The sequence below is a fragment of the Pygocentrus nattereri genome, chromosome 16 (assembly GCF_015220715.1).
Source record: "Pygocentrus nattereri isolate fPygNat1 chromosome 16, fPygNat1.pri, whole genome shotgun sequence".
Taxonomy (NCBI): domain Eukaryota; kingdom Metazoa; phylum Chordata; class Actinopteri; order Characiformes; family Serrasalmidae; genus Pygocentrus; species Pygocentrus nattereri.
In genome coordinates, this window is record NC_051226.1 from 20,561,024 (window position 1) to 20,580,633 (window position 19,610).

Here is a 19,610-nt window from a genome sequence, read left to right on the forward strand (position 1 = left end):
CCTTGACCCCCCGCACACGGAACTCTGCCAGGGCGCGGCTCATTTTGGCAGCAGCAGCAGGGAGATCCTTACCACTGGAGATGACTTTAACCAGGAGAGAATCGTAATGAGGGGAGATGATTGCACCCTGAAAGGCAGAGGCGCTGTCCAGCCGAATGCCCATACCTTCACCACTGCGGAACACCTGAGAAAGAAAAAAATAAATAAATAAAAAAGAATATATATAATTTTTTTTTTTTTTTTTTTTTTTTTTTTAAAGGGAACTGGACCAGAAGCCCAATCAGGAACTGATCTGTCCATGCATAAATGCAATGCCACAGATGAAGAAAAAAAAATAATTGGGGGGCATTTTTATCAGGTATTTAGGGTAAATCATCATTAATTACTATATATTAACACTCATTTCTAACAGATACATAAGCCATCATTTCATAAAATAATGAGTTTCATAAATAACAAAATTCTCTGGATAACAGTCCACATGTATTAATATATGCTTACTTTTTGAAGCATTTATACATCCTTGCTATTGTTTTAAGGTGAGTTAATGATTAACAAACTAGAAATTCAGACATTATTTACTATTAGCAACTGTAGTATGCGAGTAGTCACAAAAGACCATCTTAAAGAAAATATTAATACTGTCTGGTAGTGGAAAGTGCCTATAAAAAGAATACTAAAATATAGGACTTGAAATCATTTGGTAAGCAGAATTACAAAATATTAGTTCATAAACAACATCAATAAATATTTATATACTCCTGGGAGAGAAGGGGTAACACATTTTGAAACATTAACGATAAGATAGAAATATGTGGGGAGAGTGGGGCTGAGAACAGGACGCAGTGACATAGATCAGAGGCTACAAAACGTTTACAGATAATTTACATATAATTAAGTAATTTGCAAAATATGATTAAGTAATGGCTTATATGTGTCTTAAAGTAATTTAGAATTAATTCATTATAAAACATGAGTTTAGAGTAAACATATAAAAAGTAATCATGAACACCGTCAAAACCATTCAAGGAATGAGGAGAGACCATCTAGTTCACATAGTAGAAGGTAGCCACGGGCAGATTTAGTGTTTCTGGGGCACAAGGCAAAAGACAGGAATGCACAGATTTTTAAATTAATTGAAGCTCTGAGCACAACTATGTACTCTGCACAAAAAACCCAAAAAAAAACATTTTAGCAACTAAAATCACCTTAAATCTACTCAATATATGTAATATTTCTCATGCTGAGACTGTTGTAGAAAATGTTGTAAGATTATATAATTTATCTGTAGACATTTCTAGACACTATAGATATTACTTTAGTAAATTTATTGAGTTACACACACTATATTGGCATATGAATTTGGCTGTATTAAGAAATATGTGGTGTGGTGGTTGGTTAGTGTAGTGGTTAACACCTCTGCCTTCTACACTGTAGACTGGGGTTCAATCCCCACCTGGGTAAACACCCTACACTATACCAATAAGTCCTTGGGCAAGACTCCTAACACAACTTTCGCCTACCTGTATAAACTGATCAAATTGTAAGTCACTCTGGATAAGAGCGCCTGATAAATGCTATAAATGTAAATGTAAATGTAAATATGCTTAAAACAAGTAAATGTTTCGCCAACATAGGCTACGTTCACATTACAGACTGCATTGCTCAAATCCAATTTTTTGCTAAGATCTTTAAAAGATCTTTTAACATGACGGCTCACACTTATTTAGGTAAGTGACTTAAATCGATCATTAATGTGAACGAACCAGCCTGCTGAAATGACCCGCAGGAGCACATTCTACTCAGTAATGTCACGTGAATTAAACATGTACTTCATGAACAGCAAAGTAGCAAGCAGAAAGAACCTTTGCTGCAAAAATAATTAACTGTAAACATGCTCTCAGTGGTTCATTATGAATGAGAGGCGAAGGCAAAAAAGGGTGCAATGTGGTGTTTTTCCACACTCAAATGATCTGAGCATTGACATTAAGGTCACATGACCACATACATATCCAATCTAGGACCACATATCTCTGGTCATATTTGCCTGTCACATTCGGGCAAAAATTCGGATTGGAGTCACTTCAACCTGGTAATGTGAACATATCTTACTCTACATTACCTGACTATGGCTAAGATAATCCTTTATTTGTCAGCAGCAATAGAATAGCAAGGCAGTCAAAAACAGTAATTACTTAACAAGGTTACCATTTGTTACTTATTACTGTATGTATATACACACACATATATACATATATACACATATACACGCACGCACGCACACACGCACTAAAAATGAACAATATAAACTGCTATAACAGTGACTGACTCAGAAGTAATGTGTTGAGATTTTTACCAGGAAGCAACTGGTGATGTAATCCCATCACATTTTGAGAAATAACTTGAATGAGTTGCTTTCTCTGAATGATCACCCAACACTGGATCTTTAATAACATTAACACTAGAATCAAGTATCAGTCCGCTGAGTACAGACTCTGCTGTGACAAAGTTAGCTCTAGAAGAAAGCACTTTTTCTTGGGGGATGTGCCAAGTGAACACACACACAAAGAAACACTCAAACCTAGACACATTGAACCATCACCCAATTGCCAGCAGTCATTTGCCACTGCAATTGTGCTCTGCCTCACCCCCGACACACATTAAAGCCATCAGAGTGGCGATGGTGATGTGAGAGACAGAGTACGGAGGGGCAGAGAAAGCAAAGTGAGTGAGCGAGAGAGACAGTAAGGAAGGAGAGAGGTAAATAAAGAGTGGAGAGAAATGTGAGGGGGAAAAAGAGCAGAGGAAGTTTGGGGAAAGCGAAACAAATGTCATGCTGCAGATAGCAGCAGTGATCGCTCAACGTCAGTCGCGCTGCTGCTTCCACCATTAGATGTGCTAATGAACAGCGAACCCACCAGAGATTACGCCTGTATCGCCATGACAATCGCCCCACTCATTTTCTAGCACTTAAATTGGGTGGAAATGGGATGTGACATGGTGTTAAAGGCCTGGTCAGCCGAAAAGACAAGCATAAGGAAGCTTGACCACATCTTACGCTCTTATGAGCGACTCAAGTGCGGGCATTGCCTCTGAGAACCATCTGACTGCAATTTTGAATCATGGCTGAAAAGGGGGAACACATGCAAAAGAAGCTTATGTTGTTTCCCACTCATTTCTCAGTGGACTGCTCAGGCCAGCTAGTATCTAAAAGAAAGAAAGAAAGCCAGTGAGACGCGATCACGGCTTCTCGAGGGCCACGCGCTGTGCTGCTCATCATCTGATAAATGTTTCAGGACAGGATTTCAGCGGCCGCTTGCTTGATCTGGGTCACGGGGAGAGCTCTGCAGGAAACGGCGCTCAGAAGAGATCAGAGAAGAACAGAAAGCAAGCAGAGCTCAATATGAGTCAGACACATTCTCTCTCTGTCTCTCCCCGTCTCTTTCCGTGTCCCCGTGTCTCCCCGTCTCTCTCCCTCTCCGTGTCTCTCATATTCAGGATTCTTTATAGCCACATGACAGCACTGGTGGCACTTTGATTTAGTTGAACAAAACAGAGCCAGATTCATGAAATGCATGGGCAGACTGTCGGTGACATTAAGAGCAAACTGTCATTGTAACATGACACAAACCAGGATTACTGGTACAGTTTTACCGCTTGCACAAAGGCATGTGTGAGGTATAGCCGTGCTGTTACTTCATTTACATGAGATGGTAGCAATTCTTAAATACACAATCCTGCAAAAAATTAAGCCAGAACCACTCTGGTGGTAATTTACACGAGTAAACTCAAACTGCTGTTGTTGAAGTACACAAGGAGGAAAAAGACTTGCTGGATTTCAGTTTGGCAGATTTAACTGGCACTGTACTTAAAAAGGCCTCGTGTTAAATTCAGTGTTTCGCAAAACGGTCTCATGAATATGAAAAGCAGGTTTAGCTTGTGCTCTGAATAAGTGAAGAGTCATGCTGAGATTCTAGTTACATAAAAAATTTACTTTTTTGCAAGCAGTTATAGATTTCATTCCTATTTTTTAATGTACAATGAATTTTACATGAAGCAATTTAATTTACACATGTGAAACCATTTTTACTAATGAAAATGTATTTCTTACCAAGTTCTAATATTTACAAAATTTAATATCTACTAATTAAAATGTAATTTTCATTGAACTGAGAGTAATTAGAATTTAAGCATTTCAATTTAACTTTTACTGTGAAAAAGAAAGACAATTTTTTAAAGTTCATGTTAATAAATATTATTGCAATAATAAGGAATTGGAAAAAGGCTTCAATCCCTACCAATGAGAAAAAAGCGCACCACCACCACCACAACAAAAAGTAAATGTCAAACTGTTTCTCTTTATACTTAATTTTTTCTAGCATCAACATTTTCTTATTTAAAAAAAGGGCATTTCTTGTTTAAAAATAAATTATTTTACACATATTTGCCAGCACTTCTTTCTTTAAAATCTGCAGCTCCATTTCTGAGAATTTGCTTTTCTTTGATGCATCTTATCCACTTTGGCAGCCAACGGGAGCTTCACTTGGCATGAGTATTTAATATGTACGTATGACCGTTTACATTTGGATTTTTAATTGTACACAGACAGCTGTGAAAATACTGTAGCCTTAAAAACACACTGGTGCACTAATCACGGTCATGGTGACTTTATGATCAGATCTATGCAAAAACAAGCCGGATTCAGATGCAAATTTGAAGTTACATTTCATAAAAAAAATTATTTTTAAAAATCAAAAAAGCATTATCTACTACAATCTCCACAAGAAAAAGTTACACATTCAGCTAAAATGTCTACTATATGCCCAAAAGTATCCAAACACCTCTTCCTATCTGTGAATTTAGCTACTTTAATGTGCAAATGTTGCTGACCCAAGTGATCAATCGCACATGCACAGTTGACATAACCTCCAAAGAAAAACACTGCCAACAGAATGGGACGCTCTGAACCTGCTACACAGCCTAACGTCAGTATCAAGTATCAGAGGGGTATAAAGCCCCCCAGCATTGGGCTGTGGAGCAGTGGAACCACATTCTCTCCACACCATGTAATACCTTTGGAATGAGCTATAATGGCGTCTATGATCCATAAACTGAATACTAAAGCATTGGTACCCAACATCCCTATTGCTGTTGTGACTGAATGCAATTAGACCCATCCAGCAATGTTTCAACGTCTACAGTAATGTCTTCCTAGAAGAGTAGTGGCTGTTCCTGCTGCAAAGGTAGAGTGGGATACTTGACACTAATGGAGAAAATGTCAAAAATACAATCACTTTTTTTATTATTATTTTAAGCAGGGTTCAAAGCCCTCAGCAGAACAAGCTCACAACCCTAATTATTAATACACAGCGTGATAAATGGTAGGCTCTATTTCACTTCACTTCTGTGTTCAACAAAACTCGTGTTCAGACAGTAGCACTGCCATTGTTTCATATGGTATAGAGCACAGTCATAACGTTAGAAAATAATCATAGAAATATTTCTTTCTTGCTGCTACTGTTGGTCGAGTAGTTGCAAACCACTGCTGAGCTGAGATAAACCTGCATGCTGCAGTGCACAGAAAAATATCACATCACATCACAATGAAGGGTTATACAGGGATGGGGGACCAAAAAAAAAAAAAACATTTTGGAAGGATTAATTAAAAATTAATTAAAAATTGAGGATTTCAAAAGACCAAATTAAATGGCTAAAATGTGCCATACATTAATATTATTAGGACATTCAACATTAAAAAAGCACAAGAAACATAAGTTGTGCTTTACATTGTCCCAGTCTAATTGACCAGCCACAAGATAATATGTTAGCCCCAAGCTAACATGCTAGTCATGACACCATAATATAAATGCGTCAGGAGAACAGAGCATTTGGTTTTTAAAGAAATGAAGAAAAAAGTTTAGCTTTTGTGATTTCTTTATCTAGAACTAGGCAACGGCTTTAGTCATATTGTTCACATAGAAGTTATTTAGCTTTACAGTAAATGGACATTATTTTTAAGGGGGTCATTTTTCCCCACTTTCCTCTGTATATTATACTAATATAAAGGGGGGGACTTTATTTATTCTGAGGCTCTGGCAAAAGACAAGAACGCCAAATTTATTTTACTGACATCTGTCTACAGTGGACAAATTTCATCTTGGCAGGTAAAATTAAATCCAGTCTATATATCTAATATTTAGCCGATTATAATATAATATAGGATATTAAGATGATAGCCGATTCTCAAGAAACCTGGTCTTGATCCGATGGATTGTGTAAATTACAGGCCAATCTCAAAGTTACCTTTTATCTCAAAAATTCTTGAGAAAGCCCATGACCAACCAGCCTGCTTGGGTAAAAATTGAAATGTCTTCATCTCAATCCTCATTGAGGGCGTGGCTTTGTTCTCCCCTTACTTTGCCAACAGTGAATGCAAGCAAAAACTCAGTAGTCAGACAGTCCCTCAAAATTTGGTTGCAATTCAGAAGACATTTTGGCCTGAGAGACAGTTCAATTTATGCACCAATATTAAACAACCATAACTTCAAACCATCTATTATGGACTCTGCTTTTAAATTGTGGTTTGAGAGGGGCGTTGTCTCAATTCATGATCTTTATGATAGCGGCACTTTTATGTCTTTTACTGGATTATCAACCAAATTTAAGCTTCCTCCCTCCCAACTCCTTAGGTTTTTTCAAATTAGGGACTTTGTTCAGAAAAATTACCCTGACTTTCCAAATCTTCCTGTACGGACCTTAGTAGATAAACTTTTCTTGATGGACCCCAATCAGAGAGGAAATATTTCTCACATTTTTAGGGCATTAGACTCCACTACCGCTGTCTTTCCCCAACAAACAAAAAACTTATGGGAACAAGATTTAGGTATGACCCTTGAGGAGGACCAGTGGGCTAATATTCTACAATTAGTACACAACTCTTCTATCTGTGCACGACATGGTCTAATTCAATGCAAATTAATACATAGGATCTACTATACAAATCATAGACTGTCAAAATTCTACCCCAATGTCGCAGATACCTGTAATAGATGTAACCAGTCTCCTGCTGACCTCATGCACATGTTTTGGTCATGCCCTAAGTTGAAACATTTTTGGTCTGAAATATTTGGTACCCTCCACAAGGCCTATGATGTTGGGGAGGATCCCCACCCCCTCCCAGCTCTTTTTGGTATTCTTCAAACTAAATCCTTTTCAAGCAAAGCCCAACACTGCATGGCTTTTTGTTCTTTACTGGCAAGGCGTTTAATTTTGCTTAACTGGAAACATACTGCACCCCCCTCTTATAGTCATTGGGTCAAGGAAGTTCTGTTCAATCTGAAGTTGGAGAGGCTTAGATTTTCCCTTAATGGTGCATTGAGTAAATTCAACAGGACTTGGGACCCCTTGCTGTCCATCATAGACACTGTAGACATTGAAACAGAAGAGACACAGGTCTGAGTTGTTTGTCTATTTATTTAGTAATTTTTTTTTTTTGTTTTTTTTTTGTTTGTCCCCTTTAGATTTTTTTTCTACTAATTTTTTTAGTATTTTTGTTTTTTCATTTATTGTCCTCTTTTCCCTTTCCCTTTCTCTTCTTGTCCTCTTGTTTGTGATTTAATTTTACTTTTATTTATGCACCGTGCTTAACGTGGGGTTGTTGGGATTTGTGTGTGGGAGGGGCGGGTGGGTGGGTGTGTTTTTTTTTTTTCCTTCTGAATATTGTAAAACAAGTGAGCAATTTTTATGTTTGGGGTCCACCCCATCCTTTTTTTTGTATTGTTGTTGCTCAATAAAGAAATTATTAAAAAAAAAAAAAAAAAAAAAAAATTCTTGAGAAAGTGGTCGCAAAACAGCTGCTGTTCTTTTTAGAAGAAAACAGTATTTGAGAAATTTCAGTCAGGTTTTAGGCAGAAACATAGCACTGAAACAGCGCTTTTGAGAATATTAAGTGACCTCTTGATGAATGCAGATGCTGGGGAAGTCTCTGTTTTAGTTTTATTGGATATAAGTGCAGCCTTCGATACAGTTGGTCATAATATTTTAATAGAGAGGTTGCATCAGTGGGTTGGAATATCTGGAACTGCATTAGATTGGTTCATTTCGTATTTGACAAATAGAACCTTTAGGGTATCTACTGGAAGAAAGTTATCTTCATGTGCTGATCTAACGTGTGGAGTTCCACAAGGTTCAATCCTTGGTCCTATACTATTTAACTTATATATGCTCCCCTTAGGTGACCTGATTCGTCGTTTTAATATCTCTTATCATTTTTACGCAGACGATACACAGCTTTATCTCTCTGTTAAAAGGAACGACTTCAGGAGATTAGAGAGTCTCACTGATTGTATTAAAGCAATTAAGGATTGGCTGAGCTGTAATTTCCTCAAATTAAATGACGGGAAAACAGAAGTATTGGTTCTGGGTTCTCAAAAGGTTGCTGATAACCTAAAGAAGGAACTTGGGTTATTGGCTTCACAGATATACCCTTATCCCAGAAACCTCGGAGTCATCTTTGACTCAGATCTTAATTTCTCAATGCATATAACAAAGCTGGTGCAGGCCTGTTATTTTCAATTGAGAAATATTGCCAAAATCAAGAAAATGCTCTCCTTCCAGGACACAGAGAAGATCATTCATGCTTTTGTATCATCACGACTTGATTATTGCAATGCACTATTTACATGTCTTAGTCAAGGGGCAATGGCACGGCTGCAGCTGGTTCAGAATGCAGCTGCCCGGGTACTTACCGGGACTAAAAGAAGGGAGCATATTACCCCTGTACTGGCATCTCTGCATTGGTTGCCTGTTTTTAGAATTCAGTTCAAAATTTTGGTTTTAACATACCAGGCGGTGCACGGTGATGTGCCAAAATATATTTCAGAATTATTATCACCGTATCCTAGTACCAGATCACTAAGGTCATCTAGTCTGGGGCTCTTAGTGGTCCCTAGGACAAAACGGAAACGAAAGGGAGATTGTGCTTTTTCTGTGTATGCCCCCAAGTTGTGGAATGCTCTGCCTTTGGATATTAGACTAGCTGAATCAAAGGACATTTTTAAAGGAAGACTCAAAACGCATCTCTATTCATTAGCTTTTGGTCACAGGTGATGCTTTTGTTATTTATTGGATAGGGCTGCATTGTTTTTATGGTTTTATGTCAGTTTTATGTTGTTTATGAATGTAGCTGCACTGTTTTTATAGTTATATGTATCTGTTTTGTTTTATCATTATTTTTAGTACTTGTTGTTTGTGAAGCACTTTGTAGCTGTGCTTAGAAAAGTGCTATATAAATAAATGTTTACTTATTTCTCATAGTGAGATTGCTGTGAGAATATTAAGATTATTTAATTTGTTGAGAGATTTTTTTACTTAAGTACTTGCTTTAGTGTAATTATCTTACAATACTGGCAATAATTTTGCTTGTTTTAAGAAATATGCATGAAAGTAACGTGCCAATATAGTGAGATGATTTGGTACAGAGTAAGGTACAAGTAAACTACTGTGTAGAGAGAAAGAGAATTATCATTACATTTTAAGAGAAGTAATTAGTAACTTGAATAGGCTATTTTTTCTTAGTAACAGTGGATCTATCGATACTATTACTAACATAAGCGTTAAGTACAGTCTGCTGAGGCGCTGCATTCCTCTGTTCTGACAGAAAAAACAAAGTTAGCTTTGGCAGCGTAGCAAACGTTTTGCTTTCCTCTCTCTATCTGTGTTTCTCTGCTACACTTGTATAACTTTGTTAGACTTTCCCTCTGAACAACAAGAAAATCACATCAAAGAACTTCCTCTCTATGATGTAGATCACTGCTGTACTGCCTTGTTCACATATTCAGTCTTCATGCAGTTTTGTCATCACGTAACATGGAATAAGCCATTATAACCGTGATCGGGAGTGGTGGGGAAATTACTGAAATGACTGAATATAATTGCAATCACAGTCACAAATAACAGCTATTTTTTAATGCATATATATTTGTAAGATGTTTTTAACAACATGCTCAATGTCTTTCATTTGTATTTTCATTGGGCCCTTGGTTTATGGTGGCCTAGGCAGCTGCCTACATTTGCCTAGAGCAAAAACCTTCCCTACCATTACAGTATGATGCTACTAGTAAAAGTCAAGCACAGAGACAAAAGGAAAAAGCCTTTTAGCCACAGAGACAAAAAGCCATCAGTTTTGACGGAGTGGCACAGACACAGAGTGTGTGTGTTTCGGTGGCTGTGTATCCAGTGACATTTCCACATGATGGTGAGTAATGCTGCAGGCTTCAGCTCATCAGTGAGCATGTGTGTTTTTGTGTGTGTGTGTGTGTGTGTGTGTGTGTGTGTGTGTGTGTGTGTGTGTGTGTGTGTGTGTGTGTGTGCGCGTGCACACATGATACCTCTCCATCTGGAGAAAGAACCGATGAAAGGTGTGAAGTGTACTGCATAGGGCGCGCCGCTGCATCACTCACACACACACACACACACACACACAGACACACGGGTGAATCTTCACAGTGATCCATGTGCGCTGTCTCCACCCACGGTCGCTACGGCAACCCAAAATGGCGGCCTGCCAATCTGGTCTTCTTTCCCTCTCTTTCCTTGCCTTGGCGTTAAACACTGCATCCCTTTCCTCTAAAGTAGGTCAGTACACCTCCACAGCACTCCCCCTCAGCCCCAGACCTGCTTATCCTGCATCTGCACTGCCAGCCCTGCCTCTGCACTGCTACACGTCTGTCTGTCTGCCCACTTATCCATCTGTCTGTGTGCCTACCTGACTGCTTGTCATTCTGCCTTACACAACACTGAAGCGACACAAATAAAAATGAAATAAACCCATTGCTGTGTAAATGCATCAATGATTATGAGCTGGTGATTCAGCTGCACCAATTTAAAATTGTAAGAATTTATGAAAATTGATTGTAATCAACAGCAAAAGTATATGCTCATTTTTAGAAATCTCAATTAAGAAATTATGCAAGAATAAAGATGTGGTGCAAATAGGTGTTCCAGTCACACTTGGTGCTTTTAGAGTGTTTTAAAAATAAATGCAGTTTTATGAACCAAAAATAGTCATAATTCATTTTTACATGACCTTGTTCCAACCCAGATGTTGCTGTGCTTGTAAGACTAGTAGATGAAAAAGATGTGTTCTGATGAGCTCTCCCGTATTGCGTCTCATTTTAAAAGCTGTCCAAGTTGAAAAAGTCCTTATAACTTTGTAAACAGATGGAGTTTAACTGCTGTACTTTGAACAGGCAGGTTTGGTTTGTGACATTATAATAAAGCGTGATTTTCAAACAGTGAGTTTCAAGATATGGGCTCTATGGATTAGTACGTTTTAAAATTTTACCGCTACATCAAACTTCTCTACTTAAAAGAAAAATGATATTTTCTATGATCTGCACCATTTAAAATTTCATGATGCACTGATTCATTTCCTAAAGAATCACAAATAATTCTGTGATTTGAGCCTTACTCTCCTAATAGAACCACAAGCTCCTAAAATCTTAGTTTTAAGATCAAGGATCTACCTACCAAGAGCAGCTATAATGAGCTGGGTCTGTGGTAGTATAATAAGAGAGCCTAAAATATGGCACTTCTTGACTTTCTGCCAATTTCACAGCAGCGCATGGTGATTGATAGCTGCAAATTGAGCAGCGATAAGCTAAACACTGCCAATGTCCAAAAAGTGAGCAGTGATGAGCTAAACACGGCAAATGTCCACCAACTGATCAGCTAAACATGGTCAGTGTTCATACATCAAGCAGTGATCAGTGAATCTGAGTGAATCTTAAAACCAGACAGCAGTCTGAACAGGCTTTTTTCTACTGAGCTATGATGCACTGAAAAATACATTAGACAGCCTCACCAGTGTCAGCTTTTAACGCAGCTGCAGTCTCTGGAGGATGAAGGTACAAGCTCAAAACCTGCTCAGCCTCTTTTGTATGGAGAGGGTTGTGACCTCCAGCCCTCCGGAGCACAGATTCAAGAGAGTGCATGGATCACGCGCAGGCTGGATTACAGAAAAACTGCCACTTCACTCTGATCATGAGGGCTCTATTTTACACTCATACCAGAGGATTAGCTGGATTAAATTTCATAAATACATAAAAGCAAATGAAAAAAGATGAATGTAACTTTGGCTTTTGTGAAAGAGGAATTAGATCAGCCACTCCTGCTTACATTTTCCAAAACATGCAAGAGTCAATTTAATGGCTGCTGGAGCATTAACAAACATGCTCTCCATTGTGGAATGAACGGAAAGTGGAAAAACAATTTTATGTTCTTGACTGAAATTGGGTTTGATAGCTGGTTCAGCATCCCAGCACCTGTTGAATTTACAACCCAGTGAGGGTTAGAGAGGAGTAGAGCGGCTAGACATCACTTTACTACACACCATGAAGTTTCCCCTCTTCAAATGCCTGACTGTCAAAGCCTCATCTTCAGTGCAGTTGCTATCATGAAGCACAAACTTACCTCTTATCAGAAACTATCAGCCACACTAACTGCAGCCTTTGACCGTCACTTCACCTTAGCCATTTTATTATTTTAACAAGAAGTGATTTATAGGTTGTTAACATGTGATTCATTAAACTTCCAGCAAGAACTATCAAACTATACTGAGAACAAAGTTAGCTTACAATTTTTTGACCAGAAAGCATGTTTATTTTCTACTGTAGCAGATTTGGCAGGTTATGTAGTGTTAGGGCTGAATGATTTGGGGAAAATATCTAATTGTGATTTTTGGACGAATTTTGTGACAGCAATTTAATATGTGATTATTTTCTATAAATTAAGTTTGATGCCCGTTTTGCCTACAAATTTTTTTAAACCGTGCACTGGCAAACTTTTAAATAAAAATCTTTCAGCTCTGTCAACTGATCTTTTAGAAAAATCCTTCAGCCTTATGTTACCACAAGACCTGCCAAACTGAAACTGGAAAAAAGTACCACATATATTGATTATGTGGATCCTGAGTCTGTTGGCCTAAGGAGCAGCCTGCAGTCCATATTTACGTCTCCTTTTTCTTTGTGCCTGAAATTGCACTCGGACGATGTGCTTGCAGTGTGAGAAAGCGAGCCGCCTCACCGACTTGCCTGGAGCTTTGTGTTTGCTGCTGTGTTTTCGATTACTATTTAAAGTATAAGGGTGCCTTTATTGTTAGATGTACTATGTTAATTTCTGAGTGAGAGTGAGTTCAACAGAACAGTCGACGGAATTCAGGTCGCTAAGGGATGTTTATTTATTTGTTTAATCAAAGAAACAAAAAGCAACTGAAATGTGAAGAATGTTCCTGGGCTTGCTTGTTTCAGCTTTCTTAGCTCATGCTCTTCATACATAAAAATAACTGCAACACCACACTAAAACGTTATAAAGGGGAAGATTAGATAAAGGAGAAACCGCTGCTATTTTATACAGACTTTCTGAATAGAATTATTTTTGTAAATGAGATGTGCGGAAGATTTTAAGTTTAAAGAACTTATAAATAATTTAAAGATTCTAGGAAAATTGCTAGCATACAGAATGTAAAGGCTGTTTGCAGGTGCAGTGTGTAAGATTTTGTGGCATCTAGTGGTGAGGTTGCAGATTGTGGCCAAGTGAACACCCCTCCCTCACCCTTCCCTTTCCACATGTGCAGTAGAACCTATAGTGGTCTTCAGGTTTTCTGCATTATCTTTCCCAATTTCGCTTTGCTTCATGTTTTCGCTTCTTTGTCAATGAGAAGTCACTCTCCCTTGCTTTGTCTTGTGCCAAGTAGTATGATCCCTCCATTTGTCAACATTTGGGTTCTTAAACTTCTCACAACACAACAGCCAGCACCAGCAGCTACCATAGTTCTCTCTTCTTTCTACATCTTCCAAGCAGTGTTAAGGCACCATCAAATTCAAGGTGTAACTTCAACGTAAAAACACTTAAGACTAATCCTAAAGCCAGTGTTTGGTTTGGCCAATACGGACACCTGTAGAAACATGGCGCTGCAACATGGAGGCCTCTACTGGAAGAGGACCCGCTCCCTATATAGATATAAAGGACTCATTCCAAGTCCTTTCCAATGCAATGATTTGTAGTTACAAGCGATTACACACTAATGAAAACATGGCACTGTACATGGTATTCTATTTATGCTGCTACATGCCCCTAAAGCTTACACACTGCACCTTTAAACTTTAAAAAAAGACACCGGTACCTGCTTTTGGCAGATTTTTCACAGAAGTTGAAAGATGTTTCTTTCTGATCAGCAGTTACATCAGCGAACTTCATAACAGGGTATTCAAAATCAGTCAAAACTGTCAGATCAGATGTTTAAAAAGGTCCTCACTCTCGCATTTCTTGTCAATTGAAATGTTCTCTAGGGAATCAAAAGTGGTTCTTTTATGGCATCTCACCTTGTTAAGAGTGTTCATGTGGAATGTGGCTCAGACTCTGAAGGAGTTATGGAGTTCAAACAACCTCTGCAACCTCTGAGATTCCTTTCAGCATGTCCCTGAAGCAGCCCACAATCACAGTCTAAATTTAATCATTTCACGGGGCTTGAGAGCCAACACTGAACATATTGACAGTATTACTGACTCAGACTATAAACCTGATCTTTGATGCGCTCGCCTTTACTGACAGGAACAATAAGCTACACGTTGTCCAAGTAATGCAACATTAGCATACACTAATGCCTTCACCTGTTGATTAGGAGACCTTTTCCAATAGAACATAGAATTTACACTGGAATAAAAAAGCAAAAGACATTCTTGTGTTATATAGAGATCTAAATTACTCTGGCATGCTTACGACAGTGAAGTGTATAATTTGATTTCTGTACATGTAACAGCTGAGAAGCAACATAGCTAATCAGCTAATTTGGACACTAGGCTTGCAATTTAGTAGTTGTATACAATGAACAAGACTAATCATTAATCACAATTACTTATAGAGGATTTAATAGTCCGTTGAAGTCTCATGGTTATAGTCGGGCAGATAGTGAACAGAAGCTTATTACAACAATGACGACAAGGAGCATATAGTCACATGTAAAGTTGAAACACCCTTGGTCAAATTACAATGTTTGTTGATTTTCTAAGTGAAAATTATTAAACATCTTCTACAGGAAACAAACAATTATGGCATATTTGCTGGGTTCAGCATACTGAAGAAAAAAAAAAAAAAAAAGTGCCATAACTTTTGTACAAGCCACATTTTATATTTTATTTTCCCTCAATAAATAAATAAATTCAGTGCTCAAATGTTTGCACAGGACTTTAATGTTAATGCGTTTCAGGTTGTTCTGTCTTATTAAAATTGCCCTGTTGGATTTTAAGCACTCTTGATGGTCTAGGATCTTAATACAAAACAAGAACGTCTGAGAGTTTTAAAGTGTGACTGAAGATTACTGAGCACAGGCTTGTAAAATATTCAAAAGTCAAAGCAAAGTCAAGCATCTTTTCTTAAGCACCCACGATCAGTCTCCCTTTTCTGAAGATATAATTAGCTCACTGTTTACTTCATTACTTCATCAGCTGTCAATTTTTTTAGGATCATGGCCATCTTATCTTGCTTTCCTTTGTCTTGTTTGTTTCCTTTATTTAATTGCATTTGCTGGCTGCATATCATCTCTGTCTGAATTTTTACATTTGCTATACTTACTGTAACCAGGCTTTAAAATGTGCATCTTTCATTACTGCAGTGTAGCATTTAGAGCTGCATATGAAGAGTAAAAGAGGAAAAAAAAAAAAAGTACAAATTAAATATGCAGTGCCCATCAAGCGCTGTATAATATGAGCACAGTTGCTGAGATAGCACTCATGCATTTTGTCAAGCATTTGTTTATGTGTGGTAAAAGCTTTAAAAGAGACTTCTGGATTTAAATGGACTTTGGCTTGTTTGGCTTAAAAGAGAGAACCCAAGAGCACAAGCGCACGCGCACACACACACACACACACACACACACACACACACACACACACACACACGTCAGTCACTTGGCTGGCGCCTCTATCAGAGCTGAAAAATTGGCCCCTGAATTCCTCCCAGCTTTCACAGATCGAACAAATCACAGTGACATGGCAACAGTCCAATCCAGCTGCTATAGTGCAGCAATTAGAACATCAGTGAAAGAATCTATCCTTCGTTCTCTCCTTCTGCCTTCCACTAGCCAGCTCTCAATCATTCTAGCACTCAGGACGCAGAACTCCCCTCAATGGACCCGTCCTCAGAGACACAGGTGAGCAGAGACAGCTCATAAAGTGCCACATGATTACACATACAGAGACAGAGTACTGCAGCATAAGACCACACAGTAGGGGGGTAATGGTATTCAAAGTCCACAATACAATATGCACTGTGGGGTTTGTACCACAATACAGAACTATTTAGGTACAGAAGAGCCATGTTGTCGAAAAAGAGTTGATGTATTAAGTTGATGAAGTATGTAACTACCGTCATAGTTTCAAAATGAATTATTCAAAATATAACCTCAAAAACAGCTCATTTTATTTTCAATGTTTTTGTGATGTCATTAAAAACCAATGCATTGACATATCCACTCATTCAGCCTACAGCAGTTTAGCTCCACCCATTAGTGTTATAAGGAGTCTTTCATCTCTGACTGCTTCCTGAATGAGACATTTATGACAATATTAATCATCATGAGACAATATGCTTTTCTGAACATATAGATAATCATACTTGGACACTGAACAGCAGGTTTCATTATAAAGAGAGCAAAACTAGTCCAGTTTAATTAGATTCCATGCAACACCGTATGCTTAATATTAAAAACCTAATCAAGTCTTAAAAAAAAAAAACAAAAAAAACAAAAAAACACAATATTGTGACATTCCATGTATTGTGAAAATTGTTTTGAAGTATGCAATTCTATATTTATCATATTGCCCTCATCTATACACAGCGCAAGCAAGCCAATAAGAGCAGAGATCATTTACATGTCAGTCTAACAGGCAGAGTAACAAAAGAGCCTGTTAAATTCTGCGGATAAAGAAATTAAAATGAATTCTAATCATTTTTGCTGCATAAAACCACACGTCATAAGCAGACCTCAAGGAATTAATAAAAACAAAAATTGATGTGTAACCTTTAAATATAAACAAAATATAATTGCTTTTGGTTGAGGGATTTTGTCCTGACTTTCATGGTAAACTCATTTAGCAATATCATCAAGTACTCAAAGAATAGTGGAAACAATTTCACAAGTCCCAAATATTTTACAGCATAAAATCTCACTGTGTTACAGCATCTACAGCTGCATGAAAAGAAAACAATATACAACTACACACACACACACACACACACACACACACACACACACACACACACACACACACACACACACACACACACAGTCACAAGTGAACATGCAGTGAACATGTATTTTTACTCACACACACAGCCTCTTAGCGCAGTCCGTCTTTTTCCTGAGAGACTAATGAAGCAGGAAACGCTCTAGTGGGACTGGGTAACAAAATATTAGCCTCAATTAGACTCCATCAAGACAAACACTGTCAGGCCAAACAAGGTAAGAGAGAAAAATAATCTGCATTTTTACTGTTTTTTCCCCCCACAGCATTTACTTATGGCTAATGGCCAAAGCAAGACCACAGCCTGCTAATCACAGCTAGCTTCAAATGTTTATCCCCAAACACATCTAGCGATCATTAAATAAATGATTCATTCTTGGATGTCACCCACTCACAGCTCTATCTATGGTTAATTAATTAGAGGGAGTCCTTTGAGTTCAGTGTTGAAGTGTTGGTCCACTTCAATATTTGCAATAGTTGCAGCCACAGCAAACCAGTGGTACTCAAGTGCATTCCAACAATGGTGTTTGTCAGTTAGGGACACTGAAAAAAGTGCAGTCACCATTTACATTTAGCTACATGCAGTCAAGCAAAAATATGTTGGATTTGTAGTTTCCTGAGTATTCTTAATGATAAACATAACTGTGTAAAAGGTGTTAAATCATTAAAGTGTAACTGGCCATACTTCTTATGTAGTAATTTAATAATTCTGAAATAAATCAAGTCATTTAGAATGGCTTGATGTGAAATGGTATATGTAGATAATCTGACTTTATTTACAATATTACTAATAGGAACCACCGGCTGTGATGCTTGCTAAGCAAATATAGCCCTGTTATTTGCTACCCAAAATAACCAGTGAACTTGTGTTTTTGTACATCATTTTAATAATTGCAAAATAGTGGAAAATCAAAAGTCTCTGGAGACTGTTTTGCCCTACAACACCTTGCATGCACCTCTTCAGTATGAAGGGATTTAAAACACAATAAGAAACAAAGTAAGAAAAATAAAACCCTTCTCAAAGCTGTCCTCAACAATGGCTCAGGCATTAGGCAGCATGCTCACAAGCATTTTATGCAATGCTATAATGCTGTGAGAAAGCATCTGACTCTCACCCAATTTCTTCTATTTAAAAATGTAATCATATTTAAATATGTCATCTTGTAAATGCCAATTCCATTTACTGAATATAAAGAATTATTTAAAACCTATAACACCCAGGTGAAAATGTAATTGCCACCTAAACCTAATAACTGGTCAGACCACCTCTGGCAGTACCAATGGCAATCAAACGTTTGCGATAACTTGCAATGAGTCTTTTACATCACGGCGGAGGAAGTCTGGCCCAATCTTCTTTCCAGAATCACTTTAATTTGGTCACATTGGAGGGTTTTCAAGCATGAACTGCCCATTTGCCCACAGCACCTCAGTGGGATTCAAGTCAAGACTTTGACTCAGCCACTCCAAAACCTACATTTTGTTTCTTTTGAACCTTTCAGAGCTGAACGTGCTTGTGCGCTTTATGTAACAAACTGATGGGTGGACATTCTCATTCAGGATTTTCAGAATTCAAAGTTTCATCAATTATGACAAGTCATCTAGGTCCACAAACCATCACACTACCACCACCATGTTTCACAGTTAGTATGACGTTCTTATGGTGGGATGGTAGATTTACGCCAAATGCAACATGACTCATGCCTTCCAAAAAATTCCACCTTTGACTCATCGGTCCACAGAACATTATCCCAAAAGTCTTGGGGATGTTTTGGCAAATATGAGACAATCCTTTATGTTCTTTTTGGTCAGTTGTGGTTTGCGTCTTGCAGCTCTCCCATGAATGGCATTTTTTCACAGCGTCTTTCTTGTTGTGGAATTGTGTACACTGACCTTAACTGAGTGTGGCTCGCAGTTCTTTAGATATTCATCTGGGTTCTTTTCATCAGTGCGCTCTTGGTGAAATTCTGGCTAGCGGTTATTTTTGTCTAATATTAAAAGCAGATTGATAGTCTTTAACATTCAAAAGTAACAAATATGCAAAACTAAAAGAAACTGGGAAGGGACAAAATACTTTTTCATAGCACTCTCTTAATAATGTAGCTATTAGAGACAACTGCTAAGATGTCTATTTCCCTTCACCACCACTGCTTGAGCAATTGGGACTCCACTTCTCTAGAACGGAGCGTTTCACATTAAACCAATTTGAACAATTCCATTTACATCTTGGTGTATTAGCAATGCAGAAATGTTAAACAGTAGGTGCCGATCGCCTGTAACATTTAGCTAATAATGCTTGACCATGCCTGGAGG

General features: G+C 38.0%; 1 protein-coding gene across 2 annotated transcripts in view; it reads right to left on the reverse strand.

The window, feature by feature from the left end:
- Positions 1 to 19,610, reverse strand: part of pcxa (pyruvate carboxylase a) — a 188,453-nt gene that overhangs the window by 79,727 nt on the left and 89,116 nt on the right. For both annotated transcript variants that reach the window (XM_037546276.1, XM_017685009.2), the window contains one exon: positions 2 to 184. In XM_037546276.1, the coding sequence (XP_037402173.1) occupies positions 2 to 184 (183 nt within the window). The remainder of the gene's footprint in view (position 1; positions 185 to 19,610) is intronic.